General features: G+C 45.7%; 1 protein-coding gene, 1 long non-coding RNA gene and 1 other non-coding gene across 13 annotated transcripts in view; 1 reads left to right on the plus strand and 2 right to left on the minus strand.

The window, feature by feature from the left end:
- GOSR2 (golgi SNAP receptor complex member 2) overlaps positions 1 to 8,573 on the minus strand; it is a 49,634-nt gene extending 41,061 nt beyond the window's left edge. For 4 of the 10 annotated variants that reach the window (XM_058446086.1, XM_032163937.2, XM_032163939.2 and 1 more), the window contains exons 1-3: positions 8,487 to 8,573; positions 1,825 to 1,889; positions 216 to 324 (exon numbers count right to left, since the gene is read on the minus strand). In XM_058446086.1, coding sequence (XP_058302069.1) covers positions 216 to 324; positions 1,825 to 1,889; positions 8,487 to 8,515 — 203 coding nt within the window. In that variant the 5' untranslated portion in view covers positions 8,516 to 8,573. Of the gene's footprint in view, positions 1 to 215; positions 325 to 1,824; positions 1,890 to 3,457; positions 3,543 to 8,438 lie in introns of those variants that run through there. The other 6 variants (XM_058446087.1, XM_058446085.1, XM_058446082.1 and 3 more) reach the window with 4 other exon arrangements.
- A 1,838-nt stretch (positions 8,574 to 10,411) lies between these two features.
- Positions 10,412 to 10,537, minus strand: LOC116476047 (U6atac minor spliceosomal RNA). Its single transcript, XR_004250117.1, has one exon. It is a non-coding gene; the product is annotated as a U6atac minor spliceosomal RNA (small nuclear RNA).
- An 8,989-nt stretch (positions 10,538 to 19,526) lies between these two features.
- Positions 19,527 to 22,598, plus strand: LOC131384510 (uncharacterized). Of its 2 annotated transcripts, none has more exons than XR_009215418.1 (3): positions 19,527 to 19,744; positions 20,740 to 20,882; positions 22,175 to 22,598. It is a non-coding gene; the product is annotated as an uncharacterized LOC131384510 (long non-coding RNA). The 2 variants fall into 2 exon arrangements; XR_009215419.1 differs by lacking the exon at positions 19,527 to 19,744 and adding an exon at positions 19,928 to 20,407.
- The last annotated feature ends 2,929 nt before the right edge of the window (positions 22,599 to 25,527 follow it).

The following is a 25,527-nucleotide window of genomic DNA, read 5'->3' on the forward strand; positions in this document are numbered from 1 at the left end:
TCATAAGGTTTCTGAGTCACAAACCTCATAGGCTATTTATTTTGAGTGGCATCACTCAGATAGAATTGTGCCCTTTGGGGGGGCTTTTTCTTTGCATAGTCGTAGTTTTTCAACATGTTTGTGGGTTTTCAGAATATTCTATCGCCTCCCCCCGGGAGAAAAGCCTGTCTTGATGGGCCTGGAGTATCAGAGCCATGTCAGAGGTCAGCACTTACAGTTTGGCATTTTGCCTTTTGTTAGGGGGCTCCTTGCTGGACAAAATCTCCAGACGTTCTAGACGGCTGAATATCTGGTCTATGCTTGCTTGGATTTCGTTTTCTACTACTGTACGAAAAAGAAAAAAGAATAATTGCTGGAAAAGAGATAGTGAACTTAAATTAGAATGATAAATCACAGATTTTTTTTTCAATATCCAATAAACTAGAACTATGTATTTCAAAAGGAGAAAGATGTATATACTAATGAATAACAGAAAAAATTCAAGTTATGCCGTAAATGTTGTTTTGAAAAAAGTAACGTATATAGCTGTTAATGACATAACAATGCCAATTTTTTTAAAAAGCTGAAGGTAGAAATAAATTTCCTACCTTTAGAAAATAAACATGCAAAGGTTGTCCAAATAAATACTTTAAGCTAAATTTTCTGATATAGGTCTCTTTTCCTTTGGGATTCTCAGACGTGGATTATAAATACCTAGTAAAAAGACTGCCAATTGAATTCCCTATAGTAATGAGTTTTTTTAATTAAAAAAAAAAAAGCATAAAGGAAGGGGAAGATTAGTATGTGAAACATACAGAGAAGAGTTCCCTTAAGGCTTTCTTGCCTTAAAGCTTTCTGTAAGAATGGGTGGGCTGAGCAATGTTGACGTCCCCAAAATAGACCAAATATCAATAGGAAAGGCCCAGGAAAGAATCCACAGAGGTAAAGAGATTTGATAAATACGGTCATTTTCCTTATCCCTTTTGATAAGACAGTCAAAATGATCTCTTTCCATTTCTAATCATGTAACAATGAGATTGCTGAGAAGGCAAACAAAGTCCGATGAACAAAGAAGCTAAACTGTGCACAAAAGAAAGCATCCAGACTGCTTCTTGCCCCATAAAGAAGTGACAGCAGTGACACTGCCCCTTCCTAGCCCTTTGCGCCCACAGTGAACAAAGACAGTTGAGATTAGAACAAGGTGGAGCACAGAACCAAGAACAGAGCTGCTTTTGAAGCTGTGAAAGGAGACATGAGAGAACAGGAGGAACGGGTCTGGAGGGAGCCCAGCAGTCGGGTGGGTAGGCAGCCCCCGCAGGTGGTGTCCATATGACCAACTCAGAAAAAGGACCTTTCCTTAGAATAGAGAGAAAAAAAAAAAAAAAAAAAACCCAAAAAATCAGCATGCTTCTCAAAAGAAACGATGCTGTGGGAACTAAACTAATTAATATTGCTGTTCATTTCTGAATAATCCTCCTAAAAAGCCACAGTTCTTAACTCAGAAGAAATGGCCAATTCCAGTTAAACATCTCTGAATTTTTATGGAGTACATTCCTCTAAGGACTAGGTAATTAGATTAAGACAGATGGAGGCAAGCGCTTCCATTCCCATAGGGCCATGTCAGGTTGAGTGGAGGGGTAATGGGGGATAAGACTTGTGGGATTCCAAAGGGCACACTCAGGGAAATCAGTGACTTTGCCATAGGGTTTTTCTGTCCACCCTAACAACAAAACTCATTCCACACTGAATCATTAAGCCCCCAAGGCAGAGTGCAGTCAGGAAACCCAGCCCATTAGCACCCTGTCATCAGAGAAAGGATTCTGGTCTCCACAGTTAATTACTCACTGTGCACAGACTGCTTGTCTGCCGTCTCCAGGCGTCCCATGCGAGACTGGATCTCGTGGACCTGCCTATCAAAGGAAGAGGGAGGAAATGAGTGAGACAGGAGTAATCAACAGCACTTCAGTCAGGAAAGACAATTTTTCTGATGCCGACATGTAACTGATTTAAATTGACAGCATCACTGAACTGTAAAATTTGTATGTGGCACTTTAGGTCCCACGTTTTGGCATGGTTTCTAATATCTTAACTACTAACAATAACACTGATAGGCAGATTATGGGTGCTTACCATATCCAAGATACTCTGCCAAGTCAATAACCCTATGAGGAAAGTACCATTATCATCCTCATTTTATAAAAACTGAAGCCCAGAAAGGTTATGTAACTTGTTCAAGATCACACAGCAAGTGATAAACCTCGAACTGAACCCGGCCAATCATACTTTCTGTTCTATGACCTAATGTGCTAAGCACTGGCCTGTACTAGGAAGAGTCAAAGGGCAAGGGAGATATAATCCTTGTCCTTGAGAAACAACATAATGAGGAATGACAGGCTGAACAGACATGAACAAGCCCTGGGAAGATGCACGAGAAAAGCAATACACATAAGTATAAACAAACAGAAAGAGGGGCAGCTCTGCACAGCAGTGTCACGGGCAAGCAGACAGAGGGGTGGGGCTGAGAAAGAGAAACCAGGTAAGTTTTGTGGATGGAGAGAGTTCTGAGCATCACTGTGAAGAAGGGAGACATCATTTGGTGAAAGAAGATAGAAGAAAATGATATGCAAAAATTCATTCAAGACATGTGGATTACAAGTAGGGTGGGCTGCTTGAAAGGGAATCAGGTCAGGGGAGAGGACGCTGAGGTGACTCACTGAGGAAACCATTCAGAGGAAGTCCCTGAAAGACAGGGACCTCCTGTTTGATAAACATCTTTCCCCGACAATATCAAGATAAGAAGGAACTGCCATCTCATTTGGAAACGCAACACTGTACCCTGGATCTCGGTAACACTCTCTGGAGGCTTCCCAGGGTCTGGCCAAGGTCATCCTCAAGACCCCCTTCCTAGTGGTCCTCCATGATCAGTCCTCGGGATAGTGCTTATGCTGGCCCCACCATCCACTTCCTGGTGCTCACAGTGGAAGTTTCCCCAAGGTAGGGCCCACATGAAGGGGGCCTGCTGGACTCTCACATCATCCCCAACGCTGGAGGAAAGGTCAGCAACCATTCTCCATCATGAGCACTGCAAACCAGGACCCCACATTTACCAATGCCAGCCAGGCACCCAACTTTGGCTTCAGTTTGTGCCCGGTCTTTTCCAGGGCTTCCCTGTGGCCTCCAGACATGCCCTCGGGCACCAAAAGAAGCTGCGCGAGCTGTCAAATGACTCCCCAGGGTGCGCCTAGGCAACTAGAAATCACTGCTAGAGTCCGCGACCAGATCATTGCTTCCGGAAAGTAAGTCCGGGATATTCTGGGATGATGCGAGGGTGTGGAGGTATGGGGGCTGATGTAGGAATGCAGCCTGAGGTAGCCAACATCTGAAGCAGGGCAACCAAGGGAACAGGTATAGGGGACCAGAGGGTAATGGGGACAGAAAGGAGAATTAGGACTCTAAAGGACTCTAAGGAAGTCCTGACGCAGGCTGTGAGGTAAATTTTCAATGCTGATTTAACAGAAAAACCTGAAAGTTGGTAATATGATCAACACGAACAGTCACATAATAAAAAGGGGGGAGGTAAAGAATAGCCGAGACCACTCTGAAGAAGGAGAGGGAGGAATGACTTGTCCCACCTGCCATTATGACTTACAAAGCAGTAACAATGGAAACAATATGGCAGCAGTGCAGGTACAGACGGACAAGGAAAGGCAAACCCTACAACTGGCCCAAGAGGAAAGAAACAGCCCAGACACAGCCCCACGTATTTGGGAGCTTTTGAAAGAAGGGACTCCAATAAATGCCAACAGCTCCGGTTTGTTATCCGTACAGAAAAAGGCCACCTCGGGTTAACAGATAAAAATAAACTTGAGCTCACTTAAAACCCAAATGGAAAAAGCAGAGCTTTCAAACTTTCTGAAGAAAATACAGGTGTGCATAAATGACCTCGGTTTACAGAAGGATTTCTTAAATAAGACAAAATCCAAAAACTACCCGCCCCCACAAAACCCACAAACCACAAAGAAAAAGACGGATACATCTGACAGCATGAAAACCAAAAACTTCTGTACACCAAAGCCACAAAATAAACAAATAAATGAATGGCACAGACTGGAGGGTATCTGCAGCAGATAACAAAGGACTGATGTGCAGAAAATATATAAAGAATTGTTACAAATCAATAGGAAAAGTCAAACAAGGCATTTTTTTTTAAATGAAGAAAGGGCAAATGACAGAAAAGAAAACCCAAATGGTCAATCAATATACAAAATAACACTCAACTAGGAAAACACAAATGAAAAGCAATGAGATCACATTTCTTTTTTTTTGAGACAGAGTCTCGCTCTGTCGCCCAGGCTGGAGTGCAGTGGCGTGATCTCCGCTCACTGCAAGCTCCACCCCCGGGTTCACACCATTCTCCTACCTCAGCCTCCCGAGTAGCAGGGACTACAGGCAACCCGCCACCATGCCCGGCTAATTTTTTTTCTTGTATTTTTAGTAGAGAGGGGGTTTCACCCTGTTTAGCCAGGACGGTCTCGATCTCCTGACCTTGTGATCCGCCTGCCTCGGCCTCCCAAAGTGCTGAGATTACAGGTGTGAGCCACCACGCCCGGCCAAGATCACATTTCTTTAGCCCATCAAACTGACAAATATTTTAAAGTTTGAGGACACATGCGTTAATAAGGAAATAGGGAAACCAGAACTCTCATACCCAGGTGGTAGGATTATAAGTTGGTAAAACACTTTAAATGCTTTCTGACAATAACTAGTAGAATAAAGCATGTGTCCATCCTATGACCCAGCAGTTTGAGGAATGTGTCCTAGAGAGGTTCTGGCATACCCTGAGGAGATGTACATGGCAGGGATGTTCATCAAAGCACTTTTGTACAGGCCCATAATCCACTGACTTTTCCCATCAAATCTCTATTTGCTTTGAACCAATCAGAGAAGATGTAGCCAATAATACAATTCCAGTCGCTACATTTCATGCTAAGAAAAGATAAATGTGAAACAACAAAGCAAGTATGAATGGCAAGGTGGGAACTACTAATATGCCAAGTGCAAAATCTGTCTCAGACTGAACTGGGAATTCTGACAACACAACACACTGGAAGTCCATAAGAAACAGGTGATACACAAGCATGACTTGGGAGCATGGATATGAGGAAAAAGAAGTCGCAGCCCTCTCTAGCATGGGGTCCATTGTGGGCTTGGGTGATAATATAACAAAGCAGAGAAATATTAGCAAATAAGCCAGGGTCATTGTAGCTGTCTTTAAAAAAGGTTTACAGAAGATCTAGGAAGAATTTTTTAATGGAAGTGCTTTTCAAAAGTTCATGAAACTACTCACCACCCCCCACCACCCCCTAACATCCACTTTGCATCCAGGCTGCCTCTGACCATGATGAACATGAAAACGCTGTGTAACCTATACAGCATCACGTAAGTTTGTTGTTAACTTTACTTAAAAGTAGTGGCAACAATCTGGTCATTTTCATTTCACTCACTTTGCCTTTACATTTCGCTCATTAAAGGGCAAAATCTATAAAGGAAAAACATGGTCTTGAGATAAGGTAATAGTTCTTAAGCTCAGCTGCTCAGGAAAAAAAATGGTCTTGAGATAAGGTAACAGTTCTTAAGCCTACCTGCTCATCAAAACCACCTGGGGAGCTTGTTAAATGCAGTGCTTCTTGTGTCCTGGACACACGATAAGGTCCAGGACAGGAGACTGATCTTGGACTACATAGGGGACAAATGTTGTCACCTTTACAAACATTGGGATCTCAAAAATAGAAGCCTGGCTATTAGCTCCTCTATAAAGTTCATCTAAATTAAACATTTAAGGGTAAAATGTTTATTGTTTTTCATCTTTTATTTTCATTCATTCATTGTTCAGGTAGATTCAGGAGTTTTCAAATAACTTTAAAATGTCAATCTAATTCCAATGTACTCAATGTATTCAGGGACATGGCAAGAGATAACCACAAACTGGGTTCAAAGTTCCAGTAAAATTAATAAGTTCAGCTACTGTTGTGTCAACTCAGCTACAATCACTAATTTCTACAGTTGCAAAAGTTCATTGCTGGTGCTCACTGGACTCCACGTGTTTCCTGTGAAAGTCATTCAGTCACCAGTTCTGTATTATGGAACTGAAAGGAGCCTTACAGTTTAACCAGCCCAAACTATAATATCATTCTACAGATGAGGAAAAATAAAGTAAGGAGGTCTAGAACCAGAACTCCCACTCCTGGTTCAGCACTTGAGAGGAAAGACAGACAAGATACTGCAGCATAAAAGAAGGTAAACTCCTCGAGGGCAGGGCTGTGCTGCCAGCACTGAGAATGGTGCACAGCACATAGTAGGTGCTCAATAAATATTCAATGAATTAATGAGTGTCGGGGTAACAGAGGGCCCAATAGTTGTGGGGCAAAGCTGGCCCACTGCTTGTTTTGATAAATAAAATTGTACTGGAACACAGGTACATCAATTAGTTTACATATTGTCTATGGCTGTTTTCCCAATATAACAGCAGAGTAGTCACTACAAAGACTGTATAGCCCACAGAGCCTAAAATATTTACTATCTGGCCCTTAACAGAAAAAACTGGCAAGCTGCTAGAGTCCAAGGGTGCATTGTTGGAGGCCTACAGAGCATCTACACTCCACACACCTTGTTTGGGGTACCACTTAGAATTCCTCTTCTGAGCCATGCAGTTTTCTCTGTGATTAGCTGCACTGAAAACAGGTAGTCTAAGACTCTCTAAACAAAATCATTCTTGAATATAAAACGGGTCACGGCCTTCTTGGCAACATCTTTTAACTAAATTAACTAAATAAGACCACACACAACAGATTAACTTCAAGGCACTACTATGCCCATTGTGCCCTGCTATTGTGAAAGATCGGCCCTTTCTTAGTAACATGAACAAAATTTCGTTTCATTCTTTCTCTAAATTACTCACGGACTAGTTTAAGTCCCTTCCTATAATGTTTATGTGAGAATAGGGCTCCCTGGTGTAAAAGAAAATTCTGTCATTACAAAGTAGGTTCTGTATTTTCGCCCACCCAAATGAAACACTGCATCGCCAAAATAAAAGAAACCCATAAACTTAGAAAATGAAAGAGAAAGAGGATCATCACCCTCTTATTCCTAATGCTTCAGGGCATTTCATTTCCAGGCCTTGGGAGTGTGATTTTAAGTGTTTTAATCAACAGAACTACAGCATAAGTTTGAAAGTTCTCAATAGGACAGGTATATACCTCAAAAAATTGAGAAGAGAAACTAAAACAGATACTTCAATACCAGAGTTCATAGCAGTATTATTCTCAACACCCCAATGGTGGAAACAACTCAAGTGCCCAGCAACAGATGAATGGATAACAAAATGTGGTAGATACATACAACGGAATATTATTCAGTCATAAAACGGAATGAAATTCTGGTAACAGGCTACAATATAGATGAACCCTGAAAACATTAAGTGAAATAAGCCAGATACAAAAGGACAAATTCTGTACGACTCCACTTACATTAAGTATCTAGAATATGTAAATTCATAGAGAGAAGTAAAACAGAGGTTACTAGGTGCTCTGGAAGGAAGAAATGAGGTGCTACTGATTAACAGGCACACTGTTTGGGATGATGAAAAAGTTCTGGAAATGGATCGTAGTTGATGTAAGTTGTGAATGTACTCAATGTCACTGAATTGTACACTTAAAAATTGTTAAAACAGTAAATCTTATGTTGTGCATATTTTACAATAAAAAATAAAAATCATAAACTTCCTTTCCCCCCAAAACAAGGTAAAAATCATAATTCTGCCCCCTCAAAAAACTAGGGTAAGTATGGCCCCATTACCATACTCAACTACGTATCTCAGCAATTCCAAAAGTGCAGGACGATGCGAATAAAGGACACTACCAAGGAATTTAAGTTATGAGAAGCTGAATTACAATTTGATTTTCTTAGCGATAACCTGTAACCAGCTACGATTAGCAAGTAATAATAGTGAATGCTACGTGGACAGCAATTTCTTTGTACCATAAAAATGTGGTCTTTAGTATAAGTCGAATACAATACAAATACTTTCCCGTAAGTGCCTTGACTCTCCAACTAAACAGTACACTCCTACGGCCAGGGACCGTGTCTCCTACTCCGTGTCTCCTCTCGAGCTCTACCAACCAGGAGCACCGAGTTGACAAGTGCTGGACAAAGTTTTATAACCTGCAGGTGCCACGTTCCCCTCACCCAGTCTACCCAGCAGGTAGTCACGGACTTGCAGACCCCAGGAGTCATCTGCTCCACGTCTCCAGGCCCCAGGCTGAACCCACTGTCTGTGGCTATCCTGGGAGTCCCGCCAAGGATTAAGCACTTCGGAGGCATCCCCAGCAATGCCCTGGCGGAAAAACTCGGCCTCTACCCTGGCGGACGTCCGAGGCCCCAGCCCCAGAAGCCAGCCTCACCTGGCCTCGCCTCGCCTAGCCCCTGCCCGCTCCCCGACCGGCCCTCACTTGTGCGTTTGCTGGTACAGGGGCTCCATGTCGCTGGCCCGGCAGGCCACGGCTCCGGCTCTGGCTTCCTCGGAACACGTCCTCACAGCCCCCCTTCCGGTTTCCGGCTTCCGGTCGCAGGTCCCTCCCTCCCCTACCGGCCAGGGCTGCCCGCACGCGCGCCTTATTAGCAGTGGTTGCGAGATCGGAGAAGGGGAAGGAGAAATGAGGCCGGGGACGGAAGGATACGTGTAGTCACAGGCTCGGTTTCACGTGAAGGGCAAGGAGGTGTAGATGTTCGCTGAAGGCTAGCCTCAGGATTCAGTCAGGCATTAGGAACGACAATCGGAGGATACTAACGAGAGGTCCTCAGAGCAAAGTTGAAGGCGAGCGGCGAATACCTGCTCTTCCCTGCCGCAGAGAGGACGGGAGGTTCTTGCTTGGCTTCGCTTTAAACCAGTTAATTGGGGTTCTGGAGATCTCTCTTCACTGTTTTTCCTGGCGCAAGCTTTTCCTGTTTCGCATTTGTCTACTCACTCTCCCGCCTATCTACCCACCATTCCTATTTATCCATCCAGTAAACCTGCATTGAATGAGTGGTTATGTGTCATGTGTAAAGTAGGGAAAACCGGGTTCCTCCTGCCCTCAAAGAGGTTCTGGTCTGGGAAAGGAAATAAGATATGTATACTGCCAAAAGACAAAATTACAAGAAATGTAGTTATAGATCTTTTTTTATTATTATACTTTAAGTTCTAGAGTACATGTGCACAACGTGCAGGTTTGTTACATATGTATACATGTGCCATGTTGGTGTGCTGCACCCATTAACTCGTCATTTACATTAGGTATATCTCCTAATGCTATCCCTCCCCCCTCCCCCCACCCCACAACAGGCCCCGGTGTGTAATATCCCCCTTCCTGTGTCCAAGTGTTCTCATTGTTCAATTCCCACCTATGAGTGAGAACATGCGATGTTTGGTTTTTTGTCCTTGCAATAGTTTGCTGAGAATGATGGTTTCCAGCTTCATCCATGTCCCTGCAAAGGACATGAACTCATCATTTTTTATGGCTGCATAGTATTCCATGGTGTATATGTGCCACATTTTCTTAATCCAGTCTATCATTGTTGGACATTTGGGTTGGTTCCAGGTCTTTGCTGTTGTGAATAGTGCTGCAATAAACATACGTGTGCATGTGTCTTTATAGCAGCATGATTTATAATCCTTTGGGTATATACCCAGTAATGGGATGGCTAGGTCAAATGGTATTTCTAGTTCTAGATCCCTGAGGAATCGCCACACTGACTTCCACAATAGTTGAACCAGTTTACAGTCCCACCAACAGTGTAAAAGTGTTCCTATTTCTCCACATCCTCTCCAGCACCTGTTGTTTCCTGACTTTTTAATGATCGCCATTCTAACTGGTGTGAGATGGTATCTCATTGTGGTTTTGATTTGCATTTCTCTGATGGCCAGTGATGATGAGCATTTTTTCATGTGTCTGTTGACTGCATAAATGTCTTCTTTTGCGAAGTGTCTGTTCATGTCCTTCACCCACTTCTTGTAAATTTGTTGGAGTTCTTTGTAGATTCTGGATATTAGCCCTTTGTCAGATGAGTAGATTGCAAAAATTTTCTCCCATTCTGTAGGTTGCCTGTTCACTCTGATGGTAGTTTCTTTTGCTGTGCAGAAGCTCTTTAGTTTAATTAGATCCCATTTGTCAATTTTGGCTTCTGTTGCCATTGCTTTTGGTGTTTTAGACATGAAGTCCTTGCCCATGCCTATGTCCTGAATGGTATTGCCTAGGTTTTCTTCTAGGGTTTTTATGGTTTTAGGTCTAACATTTAAGTCTTTAATCCATCTTGAATTAATTTTTGTATAAGGTGTAAGGAAAAGATCCAGTTTCAGCTTTCTACATATGGCTAGCCAGTTTTCCCAGCACCATTTCAAAAACAATGGTTAGATGCCACGAAGTAGGTGGCAATGCCTTAACCGTATGCGTGTTGTCAGGCCCGAGGGCCTCTTCCATCCTTGTCGAGGGGAGTGCTAACCTTCTCTCCTTTCATACAACACAGTTATAGATCTTAACTGGCTATTTGCGATTCTAGCACCGGGCAACAACTTATTCTATAAAATAGAATGAGTATTCTGATGAGCTGAGCAGAGGAGATTGTCTTTATAGACAGAAAAGGGCTGAAAAAAAAAGCAGAAACGAACAAGTTTCAAAGTTATTTTACTTGTATTGGTTAAGGCAGAAGGGACTTCCTTTATCATGGGGATATGGCTATTTTCCCTCTCTTCTGATTTCTTCGAAGGTCAGATGAACAGCTTAATTGCAGCTTTGTGGCTTGGAACTTTAGCATGAGTGACTCTATTTTGATTTGGCCTGTTGTGCCTAGTGCAGGAGCTCAGTCCAAACCAATGGCTTTCTATGAATTTTATTTATCAAGACAAACATTCTACAAGGTAGAAAATCCAAAGAGATTGAGCTGAGCTGGGGGTCGTCTCTAGGAGGAGATTTAGGAAAGACTTAATGAAGGGGTGGCATTTGAGCCAGGACTGGGATTTGGACACTTCTGTGTCTCCACATAGGCTATCCCCTTTCCATCCTCCAAGCTTATCTACTATTCCTCCCAAGGCAGGAGACGTTCTTTTCTTCGACAAGTTGATACTTCTCTTTTCCTGGATCCTGGATCCCACCCAGTTTTGTGTCCCAAGAGACTGTCCACCCATGTACGTTCTTTGCCTAAAATTATTTTTTTCACTTATTCTGTCATTGAGCATCTACAATGTACCATGCACAGATACTGGAGATAGGAACACAAGCAAGACACAGCCCTAAAACCTCCCATATCTCTCATGGTCTGTTGGGAGGACTAATCATACCCTCAAGCTACATTATTAAGTAGAATACATGCTACAATCGATACAAAGTACCATTTCCGTGGGAAGGGCAAGAAGGGTTCATGGACAAAATAGCATATGAATAGGACCTTCCAGAATCAATAGAATTTTAACAGTGTTTTGTATATACTAACCACTCTGAAAATGTTTATTGTATCTGCCTGGTAGAGATGAAGAGGAGGGCATTTGAGGCTGAGGGAATAGCTTGAGCAAAGGCAAAAATCTCCTCTGGCTGGATTCAGGGTGTTTGGGGCAACAATAGTATTTGAAGAAAAGTTAGAACCAGATCATAGGAAAAATTTTGTTTTCTTTCTTTTTTTTTTTTTTTGAGATGGAGTCTCACTCTGTTGCCCAGGCTGGAATCTTGGTTCACTACAACCTCCGCCTCCTGGGTTCAAGCGATTCTCCTGCCTCAGCCTCCCGAGTAGCTAGGATTACAGGCACCCACCACCACGCCCGGCTAATTTTTGTGTTTTTAGTAGAGACAGGGTTTCACCATGTTGGTCAGGCTGGTCTCGAACTCCCGACCTCAGATGATCCATCCACTTTGGCCTCCCAAAGTGTTGGGGTTACAGGTGTGAGCCACTGTGCCTGGCCAGGAAATCTTAAATGTCAGTTTTGGGTTTTTATTTATAGATTTTTATTCTGTGAGTAGTTGGAAGCTATCAGAAAAATCTATCAGAGGATAGTAATGTAAAAAGATTCTCAAATAATTTTCATTCCTATGTCTTGTTTTCCTTTGGGTCTCATGGCATCCCTGGGAGGTGGATAAGGCAGATAAGGAAATTGAAGTCTAGAAGATCTCCCTTCTGCCTCTCAGTCTCTTAAGTCTTTACACGTATTTAGGCCTTCCTCTAAATAGAAGAAAACTCCACTCTCCAGCTTATTGCATTTTTAACTTATATCCCATTTTTTTCTTTTTCTTGTATGGCTAAACCACTTGGATAATTGATATGTACTGCTGACATTCTCTTGGCATGACTTACCCTCCAGCCTCTCCTTTATTTTACTAGAACTGTTTTCTAGGGTCACCAGAGTCCACTTGACTTAGTCCATTGGTCTCCTTCCATAAATCAACCTACATTATATATTCATTGAGCTGATAACTGTGTGTCAAGCACAATGCAAGGTCTGATATACAAAGATGAGTAAGACACCACCTTACCATAGAAGCTCTTTAATATACTGGGAAGAAAACATCTGTACAGATAATAGATAATTAGAATCCTATGTGGTGAGTGTGGGGTACAGTAATTGGGAACTATGGGATGACAAGGAGGGAACACTTAGCCTAGTTTGGTGACTCAAGAGAGCTTCAAAGAGGAGATGATACCTAAACTGAATCTTGGAAGATAAGGCCAGTGGGGAAAACATCCCAGGAGGAGGAAACAGCATACACAAAAGCAAAGATACATGATGTGCAGGGGAAACTACAAGCAGTTTGATGTTACTAGAACAAAATGCACAAAAAGACAAAGGACAAGGCCAGAGGGGTAGCCTGTGGCCAAGTCAGTCTAAGGAGCTTGGACTTCATTCTGTAGGAGGGAGGGAGCTGCAGTCCAATGACCCTTGTGGTTCAGGGGGAGCTATTTCATTGGTGAGTAGTGCTCTGGGAAATTGTGTGTGTGTGTGTGTGTGTGTGTGTGTCTGCCTGCTATATCTCTATCAGGATGGTGCAAAAATAATTGTGGTTTTGCAATTACTTTTAATGGCAAACTACAATTACTTTTGCACCAACCTAATACCTACATACCTACCTATTTATCTATCACGTTGACAGGACTGTATCTAGGTTTTGTGGGGCCCCAAGCAAATGTTTTTGTGGGCGCAGTCTGTATATGCAATTTGATTAAAAACTGTGTTATAGGCCGGGTGCGGTGGTTCATGCCTGTAATCCCAGCACTTAGTGAGGCCAAGGCGGGTGGATCACGTCAAGAGATCGAGACCTTCCTGGCCAACATGGTGAAACCTCTTCTCTACTAAAAATACAAAAACTAGCTGGGCATGGTGGCATGTGCCTGTAGTCCCAGCTACTCGGGAGGCTGAGGGAGGAGAATCGCTTGAACCCGGGAGGCGGAGGTTGCAGTGAGCTGAGATCATGCCACTGCACTCCAGCCTGGGCAACAGAGCGAGATTCTGTATCAAAAAACAAACAAACAAACAAAACTGTGTTATAAAATTCATGGACTCGTGAGGAATAGTGATTTGACAACAAAGATTTAGAATAATTAGTAGAGAAAAGTACTTAGATATTTATTTATTGTCTAATAAGTGCATGTGAATATTCTTTACAGTGTTCAGGTACCATCGCTTTCTGCCTGGGTCCAAGAACTATCTCTATGTTATTGTCAAATGTGCTATTTCTCGCTAGTTTCTGGCTACATGAGAAAAGGGGAACAACGTTGTTATTCACAATGCCATGACTCTTCAGAACCTGTTTGTATTGGCCTATGTAGCTTTCTTTGCCCCTCCAGTTCTTAATGCCATTTATTTAAAGTTGGTACTGCAGAGAGTCCCCACTAGGGCAACGCCAAGCAGAAATGTGGGATTGGAGCCACCACAGAGTCCCCAGTAGGGCAGTGCCTAGTGAAGCAGTGGGAATGGAGCCATCTCCAAGACCACAAAACTGTAGTCCTACCAGTATGCAACTCCAGCCTGGGAACTGTAGGCAGGAGACTCCAATCCATCAGAGCTGCTACATGGACCGAGCCTAGAAAGGCTATAGAGGTGGGACTGCCCAAAGCTTTGGGGGCCCAGCCTGCCAGCATGTCCAGGAGTGGGACATGAATCAGAGGAGATTATTCTCTAGCTTTAAGACTTAATGTTGTTTTCCCTGTTGGGTTTTGGACTTACTTGGGACCAGTTACCCTTCTTTTCTTGCCTAGTTCTCTCTTTTGGAATGGGAATGTCTATCCTATGCCTGTACCACCATTGTATTTTGGAAAAAGATAACTTGTTTTGATTTCACAGGCTCACAGCTGGAGGAATTTGCCTTGGGATGAATCGTGCCTTGAGTCTACCTATATCTGGTTTAGATGGACTTTGGACTTCGGGCTTTTGAGTTGATGCTGGATTAAGACTTTTGGGACTATTGGGATGGAATGAATACGTTTTGCAAGTGAGAAGGACATAAATTTGGCAGGGGGCCAGGGGGAGAATTTTATGCTTTGGATGTGTCCCCCCAAAATTCATATGTTGGAAACTTGGCTGCCATTGTGGCAGTACTGAAAGGTGGGGCCTTTGGGAGGCAATTGGGTCACAAGGACAGAGCCTTCACGAATGGATTGATGTTACTACAGGAGTGGACTCCTGATAAAAGGATAAGTTTGGCTGCCATTGTCTGTCTGTTTCATGTACTAACTTCTGCTTTTCACTTTTCCATCATGGGATGAACTTCACCAGATGACAGTGCCATGCTCTTGGACTTACCAGCCTCCAGAACTGTGAGCTGAATAAACGTCTTTTCTTTAAACATTACCCAGTGTGTGCTATTCTATTATGGCAGCACAAAATAGACTAAGACAGCTGGTTGTGTTGATAATGCCATTTATTTAATGCTGGTTACATCATTACTCATGATGCTGCACAATTCTTCACTCTGCCTACAAATACTGGCTTCATAACTCAAAGTTTGTTCCTGTGCTTCTTTAGTGATGACACCAATGGCAAGTTTTGCTTAGAGTATGCAGAAAAATGTGAATAAAATTTCACCGATCAGAGTTTTATATGTATGTTTATAACAATATATCATCCAACCACATCTTCTCTTGAATTCTTTAGGTCTTAATCACTGAATTCCTAGAAGGTGATCTCTTTCAGTGTTGACTGCACCCCTGCCTTCCACACACTGAAACCAGTTGTCAGGGGAGGGAGTGGATAGGCTCAGGGCCCATGGGTGGAGCAAGAAGAGAAGTTCCATTCATGTAAGGAACATCTGGCCCTCACCTGGAACAGCTTAAAACCAACCCAGTATCTCATGAGATTACTATATTGATCAGAGGCAAGAGAGGACATTGATTGTAAAAGCTGGTTGGCATTACAGCATAAAGGTCTTGAATGGAGAAGATAGGCATGGCCACTTCTGGGGGATTGCCTGACATGTGGTACAAAGCCTTAGAGAGGGGTGAACACCCTGTACCAGCTGGAGGTGGGGGACCCCAGCATTCAGGTTAAAGGATGCATCCACTCTCATTATTGTGTCACGCCAGAGGTGGCACTGTGGTCATAAATGTGGTGAGAGCCAGGGCATTGACCCACACAAGTGGCTCAACCTCAAGCGTTGGTGGTGAACTGTTAGTAGCCCAGAGTTCTGAACTCATATATCCAATGTGAATCACCCCAAATTAGCCAATCAGTACCATTCTAGTGGCCCAGTATTGTTCAATGCCATAAAATAAATTCTGTGCTGGTCAGCAGAAGCAATCTACTTGTCAGGTTGCCCTGGACAACCCCATAGGCATGAGCCCTGAAGTGCCTCAGGGCATTTGGCCAACCACACAGATCAAGAGGTGGGTCATAGAGTACTCTGAAGAGAAATCAACTGGGATGATCCTGGCCACTGAAGAGGATTTAGAATGTTTCAAGAAGAGCACTCAAAAGTGTGGGGTCCCCTGAGAATCTGGCCTGGGGCCTGAGCTAGGGACCCTGCTTGCCTAGGTCTTAGGGCAGATTGTGTAATAAAGTAGAGATGATCTCATATTCTTTGCTACTGCTACCATTGAGAGGTGGAGTCTAGTTTTATTCTCTCTAAACCTGAGCTGGCCTTAATGACTTCCTGGACCAATAGAATCTGAACGAAGTGAAATTCTGGGATTTTCAAGGCCAGGTTATAAGAAGCCCTGCAGCTTCCACCCAGCTTCTAGCAGCACTCACTCTGGGAGCCCCAGCCATCATGGAAGAAGCCCAGCAACCTGAGGCCATCATGCTGGAAAGGCCACGTGTAGGGGCTCCCATTACCATTCCCAGCTGAGTCCAGTCTTCCAGCCATTCCCACCAAGGCCTCATACATGTGGGCAAAGCCATATTGTACCCTCTGTGTCTATCTGTCAGCTGAATCCAACTCTGTGACCTCTGTAGACTCCATCTGAAATAGAATTGCCCAGCTGAGCCTCTGGTTGAATTCCTGTCCCACAAAATCAAGAGATATAGTAAAATGGATGAATTTTAAGCCACTGACTTCTGGGCTAATTTGTTATGCAGCAATAGATAACCAACCTCAAAGAGTTTCTCATTGAGGGGATGAGAGGGTACAGGGCTTATGAAAATATAACAGTGCAAGACAGTGTATGAGTGTGTAATGAGTAGTAAGGACAATTAAGTTCTATCAGAATGCAGGAAAGAAAGATCCCTTTGAATTATTATGACAAAGGAAGACTTTCTAGAGTAGATGTGATTTCAGCTGGACCTTGAAATACAAGGATGTATGGAAAGGCAGGCACAGGGCATTCCTGGCAGGCAGTGAGATAAAGGTGGAAAGTGTATAGGTAGGCCCAGGAGGCAATCTGTGTGGTTCCTCTTGGCTAAGGCAAAGAGTTTCTTTTCTTTCCTTTTTCTTTTTCTTTTCCTTTTTTTTTTTTTTTTTTTTTGAGATGGAGTCTCGCTCTGTTGCCCAGGCTGGAGTACAGTGGCATGATCTAAGCTCACTGCCACCTCCGCCTTCTGGGTTCAAGAGATTTTCCTGCCTCAGCCTCCCGAGTAGCTGGGACTACAAGCATGCACCACTACGCCTGGCTAATTTTTTTGTATTTTTAGTAGAGACAGGGTTGCACCCTGTTGGTCAGGCTGGTCTCAAACTCCTGACCTCAAATGATCTGCCTGCCTTGGCCTCCCAAAGTGCTGGGATTACAGACATGAGCCACTATGCCTGGCCAGGACAGAGAGCTTCTGCAGTGGAGGAAGATTGAATTAGACTGGTGAGTCAGTCATGTCACAGACAGGAAAAATGTTTCGCCTCCACCCTGTGACCATGAGTAATATCTGACAGGCTTTTGGCCTCAGGTAATGGGATGAAGTTGCGTTTCAGGAAAATCAATGTGATGACATGTTTGCACCTTTACCTGAACTTCAGAAAGTGCCCCACAGTTACAGAGTTCCAGAATTCAGCAACCCAAGTCATAGTTAGTGTGTTTGTTCCCTTTGTGATGAGACAAACTTGAAACACATCTCTCTGAAGAGGACTTTTGGTCTAACTTGATGAAACTTAATTCTTATCTCTGGAACTGTATTAATTTGTTGTGTCTCTCTAGCCATCTCAACAAGATGAAATAGAATAATTCTTTTTTTTTTTTTTTTTTGAGATGGAGTTTCGCTCTTGTTGCCCAGGCTGGAGTGCAGTGGCATGATCTCGGCTCACCGCATCCTCCACCTCCCAGGTTCAGGCGATTCTCCTGCCTCAGCCTCTAGAGTAGCTGGGATTACAGGCGCCCACCACCACACCTGGCCAATTTTTGTATTTTTAGTAGAGACGGGCTTTCACCATGTTGGCCAGGCTGGTCTCGAACTTCTGACCTCAGGTGATCCACTTGCCTCGGCCTCCCAAAGTGCTGTGATTACAGGCGTGAGCCACCGCGCCCAGCTGAAATAGGGTAGTTCTATTTTGCCTTCTCTTAAACTATTAGTGGCCCCTCTACTCTCCTGGCCTGGTCACTCCCCTTCCCAGCGCACTTTTGGATTCTTTTTCCTCCTGGCCCCCCCTGCTATTGTGTGTCCCACCTGTGCCAATGCTCAGATGCCACCTTGCACAGTTGGTGCCAGCTGTGGCTATGTCCCACTTCCCCTACTAAACTATGAGAGTGCATCGAGATGCCCTCATCATTCTTCAGCCACCCCCTCCACTTTCAATCATCCTCTTCAAAGTTCCCCAAAAGATCTTTCTAAAACACAGAGTAGGCTGGGTGTGGTGGCTCACACCTGTAATCCCAGCACTTTGGGAGGCCGAGGCAAGTGGATCACCCAAAGTCAGGAGTTTGCGACCAGTCTAGCCAACACGGTGAAACCCGTCTCTACTAAAAATACAAAAATTAGCCGGGCATGGTGGCACATGTCTGTAGTCCCAGCTACTCGGGAGGCTAAGGGAGGAGAATAGCTTGAACCCAGGAGGCAGAGGCTGCAGTGAGCCAAGATCGTGCCACTGCACTCCAGCCTGGGCAACAGAGTGAGACTCTGTCAAAATAAATAAAAATAAAAAAGTAAAAAATGAAACATAGTGTTGGTGCCTTGCCATGCTAAGCCTTTTGGTGGCACCCTGGTGTCTACAGAACACGGTAATATCCTCATCGTGGCAGACAGAGCCCTCCGTACTGGCCTCATCCTGGTAATTTCTGCTATCCTAACTAGAATAATTGCAGCTCTCCTCACAAGGCCTTTGTGTCTTCTGGCCTTTGTATGCATTGTTCCCTGTGCTTCAAACACCCTTCCCTCTGTCTCAGGCCTAAGCTATTACTGTTCGTTCTTCAAGTCCCATTCTGAATTCACCTTCCTTGGGGCACGGCCCCAACCCCTAGGCTGGGCTAGAACCCCTCCCCCATGCTCCCTTAGCACTGGTGCTCCCTCTCAGCACTCGTCACAGGGGTCCCAGTTGTCCCAGTTGTCCATTCACTAGCCTGAGGGCGGAAGATGTGTCTTGCATCCCTGCATTTCCCCGGCATCCAGCTCAGTGCCTGGTGTGAGGTAGGTGCTTGTGAAATTTCTGTTGCCTGGAAATGGACTCCATTTCATTAACTCATTCTCCTAAGTATCCTACCTGCTTGGCATTTCAGAAATCTAGAATTATTTGGAAGTCGGCTTTTGGGCGATTAAAAACCGCCTGCAGCAGTGGAGCTATTCTTGCTGGAAGAGGTGTCACCTGGAATCAGTGCAGAGTGCCAAATACTGTGCCTTCCCTTTAGGCACTGGGACAGCCGTGGCTCGTTCTGTGCTCCCATCTGCCTCATGGGAGGCAGGACAGGCATCACCATGCCAGTTTTCTAGACAAGGACACTAAACTTCAGAGAAATTAACTCTCCTGCCCAAGCTGGCCAAGCTTGTTGGTGGCAGAAGGGGACTAGGACCAGGCTGCTGTCATAAACCACCCTCCAGGTAGCTGCTGGATCATCTGGCCTTTGTGACCCAAAGAGGGCCGAGTCACACAGATAAACAGGACACCTCTGATGGCTTCCATTCTGGACAGCAACAATGACCCCAGTCACTCCCACTCCAAAGCCAGGGAAACATCATCTTGTCACCTCTGGATTTCTCCTCACCCCCTTGGGTTAAAGCTGAGCAGACAGGGTGGCACTTCTGAATTCAGAGGCTGCAATGAGCTGAGAAAAACAAGCGTCTGTGGCCCCCTCCAGGACCCACCAAGTAGAGGGGATGTTGCCCCAGGTGCTGCAGGAGGTGGGAACGGGACTCCAAGGAGGTTGTCCTCCCTAGAAAGTCCATCAGCAAATTGTCTCATGTAGCCATAACAGCCAGGAGCAAGGCAGGGGAGGAGGGTTTTGTCTAAGGAAAACCAGTGTATTGTAAACAGGATAAAAGGGGCTGGAAAGCCCCACTTATCACTGACTAATGTGTCCCCAGGTCATCGGGGAGCTGGACCCCTACCAGCAGCCCTGAGGAGGGAAAGAATTCCCGATTAACCCCGTCACCTGTGAGCTGGGCCAGGGCAAAGGTCTGGCTTTTTCTCTTGCTAAACGATTCCCATGGTCATTAGGCATTCGCAGGGTTCAGCAGCATTTCTAGGAAGCCCTCCCAGACTAGAGAAATGCCTTCTGCACCCGCTGCTCTTTGGGGCCATACAGAGCAGGGAGTAGGTGTACACATCCTTGGGACGGCAGGCGAGGAGGCCTGAGGAAGGCAGAGGTGGCGTGAGGCTGGCGGAAGCTGCAGGGGGAGGATGGTGGTCTTCTAGTCAATCGTAGGGGTGGAACAGGCTTGTGTGTCACATTGAGCGATGGGGGTTGGCCTAGTTTAGACTTGAAGGGCTGGCTGAGAGATTGGTCTCTCTGGGCTGTCACTAATCATGATCTCATTCCTTCCTTATGAGCTCCTTATATCCAGGTATCTTAATTTATATTTATTTATTCTATTTATTTTGAGACAGAGTCTCCTTCTGTCACCCAGGCTAGAGTGCAGTGGCGTGATCCTGGCTCACTGCAACCTCCGCCTCCCAGTTCAAGTGATTCTCCTGCCTCAGCCTCCTGAGTAGCTGGGACTACAGGCGTGTGCCACCATATCTGGCTAATTTTTATATTTTTAAGTTGAGATGGGGTTTTACCATGTTGGCCAGACTGGTCTTGAACCCCTGACCTCAGGTGATCCACCCACCTCAGCCTCCCAAAGTGCTGAGATTACAGGCGTGAACCACAGTGCCCAGCTATCTTAATTTGCAGATGAGAAACAACACTGAGACTCAGCCAGGTTACGTAAAGCACCCAAAGCTGCGCAGCAGGCAGATGGCCAGCTGAGACCTAAATTTAGGCCTCACTGACTCCTAGCTTGGTCATGTAAGCACCAGTTGGATCAGATACACCAGGTCAGTACTGAAGTGTGAAGACTTCTGAGGGATGCTCGGATCATCTGAGTTCTACCCTCCTCTCAATGTACTTCACCCCTCTGGGGAGGCTTCTTTGGTTATCTCTATCTCCTTTTGGGACCCCATTTTCCGGGACCATTAAGATGTGGGATAGTAGAGAGTTCAGTATTTTCAGACACAAAGGCTGAGTCTGATTCTCCAAGCTGGTCCCTTTGGACAAATCAATTAATTCCTCTGAAACTCATTTTCTTTATCTTTAAGAAGGAAGCAATACTACCCATTCTATGTACTTCACTGAGTTGGAAGAGAATTAAATGAGAAGGGGCATGAAAGGGCTTTACATTTTGAGTGTTATCGTCACAGTGATTGTCACAGGTGCTCCTGATCATTTCCCTCTGCACCCACCTTCCTCTCCAAGCATCCCGCCTTCACATTCACCTGCCTCGGCACCACCATATGCATGTCATGCTCCTGCTCAGGAACCGTCAGTGGCTCCCTGCTCCTGCTTCCTTAGCTTGGAATCCTGCCTTCCCCAGACCAACCCACCTCTACCTCCCAAAGTTAGAGCCTCTGCTTACCTGCCCTGCCTGAGCTGACCGTGGGCTCAAGACACGGATCCTATGCTGGGTGCTCTAATACACTGTGTTTTCACACCTGTGGGCCTTTGCTGGCTCCCTAAAGTGATTTGTCCCTGCTTCCAAGCTGGCTCAGATCCCATCTCCTCCTCCAGCAGCCTTCCCGACCACTCAGCCTGTGGCAGCCTTTCCACTCCCTTGCCTTGATTGTTCTTGGCATTCACCTTGCTGGAGTGTTGACTTTCCACACGTAATCAGTCTCCAGGTTGGATCATATGCTTCTTGAGGACAAAGAGGTGCGTATGTCTTTCCATGAATCTGCTCAACTACTCCAAGCTAGACAGGTGATGGCTAAGAGGACGTCTTCAGGAATTACTCCATTTCCATGTGGGGTTAGAAGATGCCTTACCCCACCGTGAGAGCCACTAGAGCAGCGGCACTTGGAGGATCTGGCACACTGGAGGGCTGAATAAACATCGGTGAATTGACTCCAGCTGTGGCAGGCCAGTGTGGAAGCGGAGGTTGTTTTTGGGAGGTGGCAAAGAGTGCCAACCCAGAAGTCCTCTATTCTACAGCACCACAGGGCTTGCCCTGAGCATGCAGGAGATCCTGTATCATCCCGACTGACCCATGCCACTCAATGAGTCCTTGGGGTTTCAAGGGGAAAGTGGGAGATGGGGGTATTGAGTAATTGCCTTCCTGCTCATTTTCCCACAGGGAAACGGAGGCCCAGAGCAGGGATGTGATCTGCCCGATTGTGCAGAATTCAGAGCCCAGCTGGAACCTGCATGTCCTGACCCCCATCCAGTGCCCACCTTCCTACTCTACGCTGCCTCTCGGGTGACACACACAGCAGCAAGTGAGCCCTGCAGACAGAGACATTCTAGAACCCAGGCCTGGGACCAACGCTCAGGAGCCATACTCTCAGCTAGATTGCCTTCAGCCTGCCAGGAGGAGTAGCAGCCCAGCCCAGACTGAAAGCCTCCAAGGAGGAAGTTCTACCGGCTTCTCCATGCCTCCAAACCCACTGTACCTTGTGCATTCCATCTGCAATTTTCTTCTGTTGAAAGGAAGGTGCTGGGTGGGAGGAGGAGGGGAGGATCAAGAAAAATAACTAATAAATACTAGGCTTAATATCTGACACAAGTTTACGTATGTAACAAACCTGCACATGTACCCCTAAACTTAAAAGAAAAGTTAAAAAAAAAAATAAAGGTGCTGTTGCCATGACCCAAGCCACACTGTCTAGAGCTGTGCCATCCAATACGCTAGCCGTTAGCCACATGCAGCTCCTGAGTACTTGAAACGTGGCTAGAGCAAATAGAGATGTGATGTCACTGTAAAGCATACACTGGCTTTCAAAGACAGTACAGAAAAAGGTAAAAAGGTAAAATATTAATATCCTTAATGTTTATGTTTTATGTTGAAACAATATTTTTCATCTGTATTGAATTAAATAAAATATATTAAGATTAATTTCATCTGCTCCTTTTTCCATTTTAAATATGCCATCTAGAAATTTAAAATTAAATACATGGCTCATATTAAATATATGCATCTTCCCAGGCACAGCGGCTCACTCCTGCAATCCCGGCACTTTGGGAGGCAAATGCAGGAGGATTGCTTGAGCCCAGGAGTTCAAGACCAGCCTGGGCAACATAGCGAAACCTCATCTCTACAAAAAAAATTTTAAAAATTAGCCAGGTGTCGTGGTGCATACCTGTGGTCCCAGTTACTTGGGAGCCTGGGAGTTGGAGGCTGCAGTGAGCCACGTTTGTGCCACTGCACTCCAGCCTGGGTGACAGAGTGAGTGAGACTCATGCTACGTTTCTATGGCTCAGGGCTGGTCTGGATTGTAACCTTTGGCCTCTGATGAGACTACAGGCTCCTGGAAGGCAGAGCTGCCTTGGATGGTACTTCTTCCACCAGATCCACCTCTCCCAGCCTGAAAGCCCAGGGCCTCCACATGCTGATGTACAAAGTGGGTCCCCAGTTTTCCAGACTGAATAGCTCCTCCATTTGGGCTCCTCTGAGGTCCCTCAGATCAAAAGAGTGGATCTCAGAGTGGGGTATGAGGGCAGTCCAGGCGAGCTTTCTGTTGCAGGTGAATGAGACTTTCAGGTTAGGGCCAGAGTGAGGCACAGAGGCCCCTGGGAGGCACTGACTCTCCAGAAGGTGCAGGTGCTGACCCTGGGGATGTGGCCTGTCTTCCCCTGCTCCCAGCATGGCAGGCTTCAATATGGTTCTTTCATTGGCAGCCAGACGGCGGCCACATCTCTGCAGAAGTCCACAGCTGAACTCACAGCAGTCCCCAGGGTGGTCCTAATGGCTCTCACCCCCTTGGGCAAAATCCCCACTCAACATCTACCAAGCTAGCCTGTGCCCTTCTCTCTCCCACAGCCAGCCTCAAATAAGCCAGACCGATGCAGGTTCTCGGAGGCCAGGCAGTCAGGGGCCCTTCCTCCCTTACCCTATTTTCAGCGCCTCCAGGAGACAAGCTGCATTAATGGCGATCATTTTGCAGCTTTGAAAGGGAAGCGCCCAGGACCCTGAGGCATAGGGTGAGAGGAGCCCTCTTGAGGAGAGGGCCAGACAGCAGGCATCCCTCAGAGGCCCCCTTCCCGCTGCAGGCCATGGGGCCAACGTGTCCTGACACTGACAGGCTTCCTTGCACAAGCCAGACCTCACAGAGTGAGGGGGGCAGTAGGGGAGGAGGGGGGACAGAGAGACTGGAGGACTGTGGGCTCATCTATCACGAAGCGTCAAACAGCAGGGCCATAGCAGCCTCTGCAGCTCACCCACCCTCCAAACCTTAGCCTCCCGGAATCAAGCACATTCCACCGTTGGGGGATTAGGGGGTCGGTAACCCAGGCTGAGCTGCCCCCCCAGCCTGCTCTCCCACAGTGCTGAGACTGAACTCCTCTACCCACCGTTCCCAAATGGAGTTGTGGTTAAGGGGCCCAGGGCAAAATAGAAATTGATGGGGCCTTTTTGTCTGCTCCTGTTTTTCAGAAAATAGCGCACACACTTTTTTTTTTTTTTTTTTTAAGGCAGGGTCTCACTCTGTCTCCCAAGCTGGAGTACTGTGTCACGATCATGGTTCACTGCAAACTCAAACTCCTGGGCTCAAGCGATCCTTCTGCCTCATCACCATCCCCCCACCCCGAGTAGCTGGGAACACAGGCACGCACCACCATGCCTACCTAATTTTTGGGTTTTTTTTTTTTTTTTTTTTTTTTTTTTGTAGAGATGGAGGTTTCACTACGTTACCCAGGCTAGTATTGAACTCCTGAGTTCAACTGATCCTCCCGCCTCAGCCTCCCAATCTGCTGGAGCTACAGGTGTGAGCTCTTTAAAAAAAAAAAAAAAAAAAAAAAAGTTAAGGGAGCTAAATTGCACTGAGGGTCTCCAAAGTCTTATTTATGCCAAGAGCTGGGGCTGGAGAGAAAGAGGGGCTGCTCAGATGAGAGCAGAGGACCAGCAGTCCTTCCCATCGAGCCCAACACCTGTGCCTGAAGCACAAGGGTCAGCTGGCCCCAGGTGCCCCGAGTACTCACTGCCACGGTCAACCTCTCTTTACCAGGTGGGTCCAGAGCATGACATTTCTGCTGCTTCTTCCTCCAAGGGAAGCCCCACCTGGGGAATTGCAGTCCTGGGAACAGCTGGGCCCGGAAGAGCCCCAAGCTTTGACAGTGGCTCATAGAGCCATCGGAAAGGCCTGTGTTTGAATCCTGGCTCAGCCCTCTGCTGTCTGTTGACCTCGGCAGGCTACTTGAATGATCTAAGCTCCTCTTCCCTTCATTGGCAACTGCTTCTAGAATATGTACTCCTGGTGGAGTGGAAAGCCATCTTGTCTTGCTATCAGAGAGACCTGGGCTGGGCCAGTGACTGGCTGTGCATCTTTATACAACTCACTCTTTACAACTTTATACTACTCTGACCTTCAGTTTCCTTATGAGTTTTTTGTGACAACTAAATGAAATCATGTGCTTGAGAGTACCTGATTAGTGAGCTCCAGGTAGGACCCTATGACAGTGCCTGGCACACATATGGTGTTCAAGCAATGCTTT

Source organism: Hylobates moloch, unplaced genomic scaffold, assembly GCF_009828535.3.
Source record: "Hylobates moloch isolate HMO894 unplaced genomic scaffold, HMol_V3 SCAFFOLD_10, whole genome shotgun sequence".
Lineage (NCBI taxonomy): Eukaryota > Metazoa > Chordata > Mammalia > Primates > Hylobatidae > Hylobates > Hylobates moloch.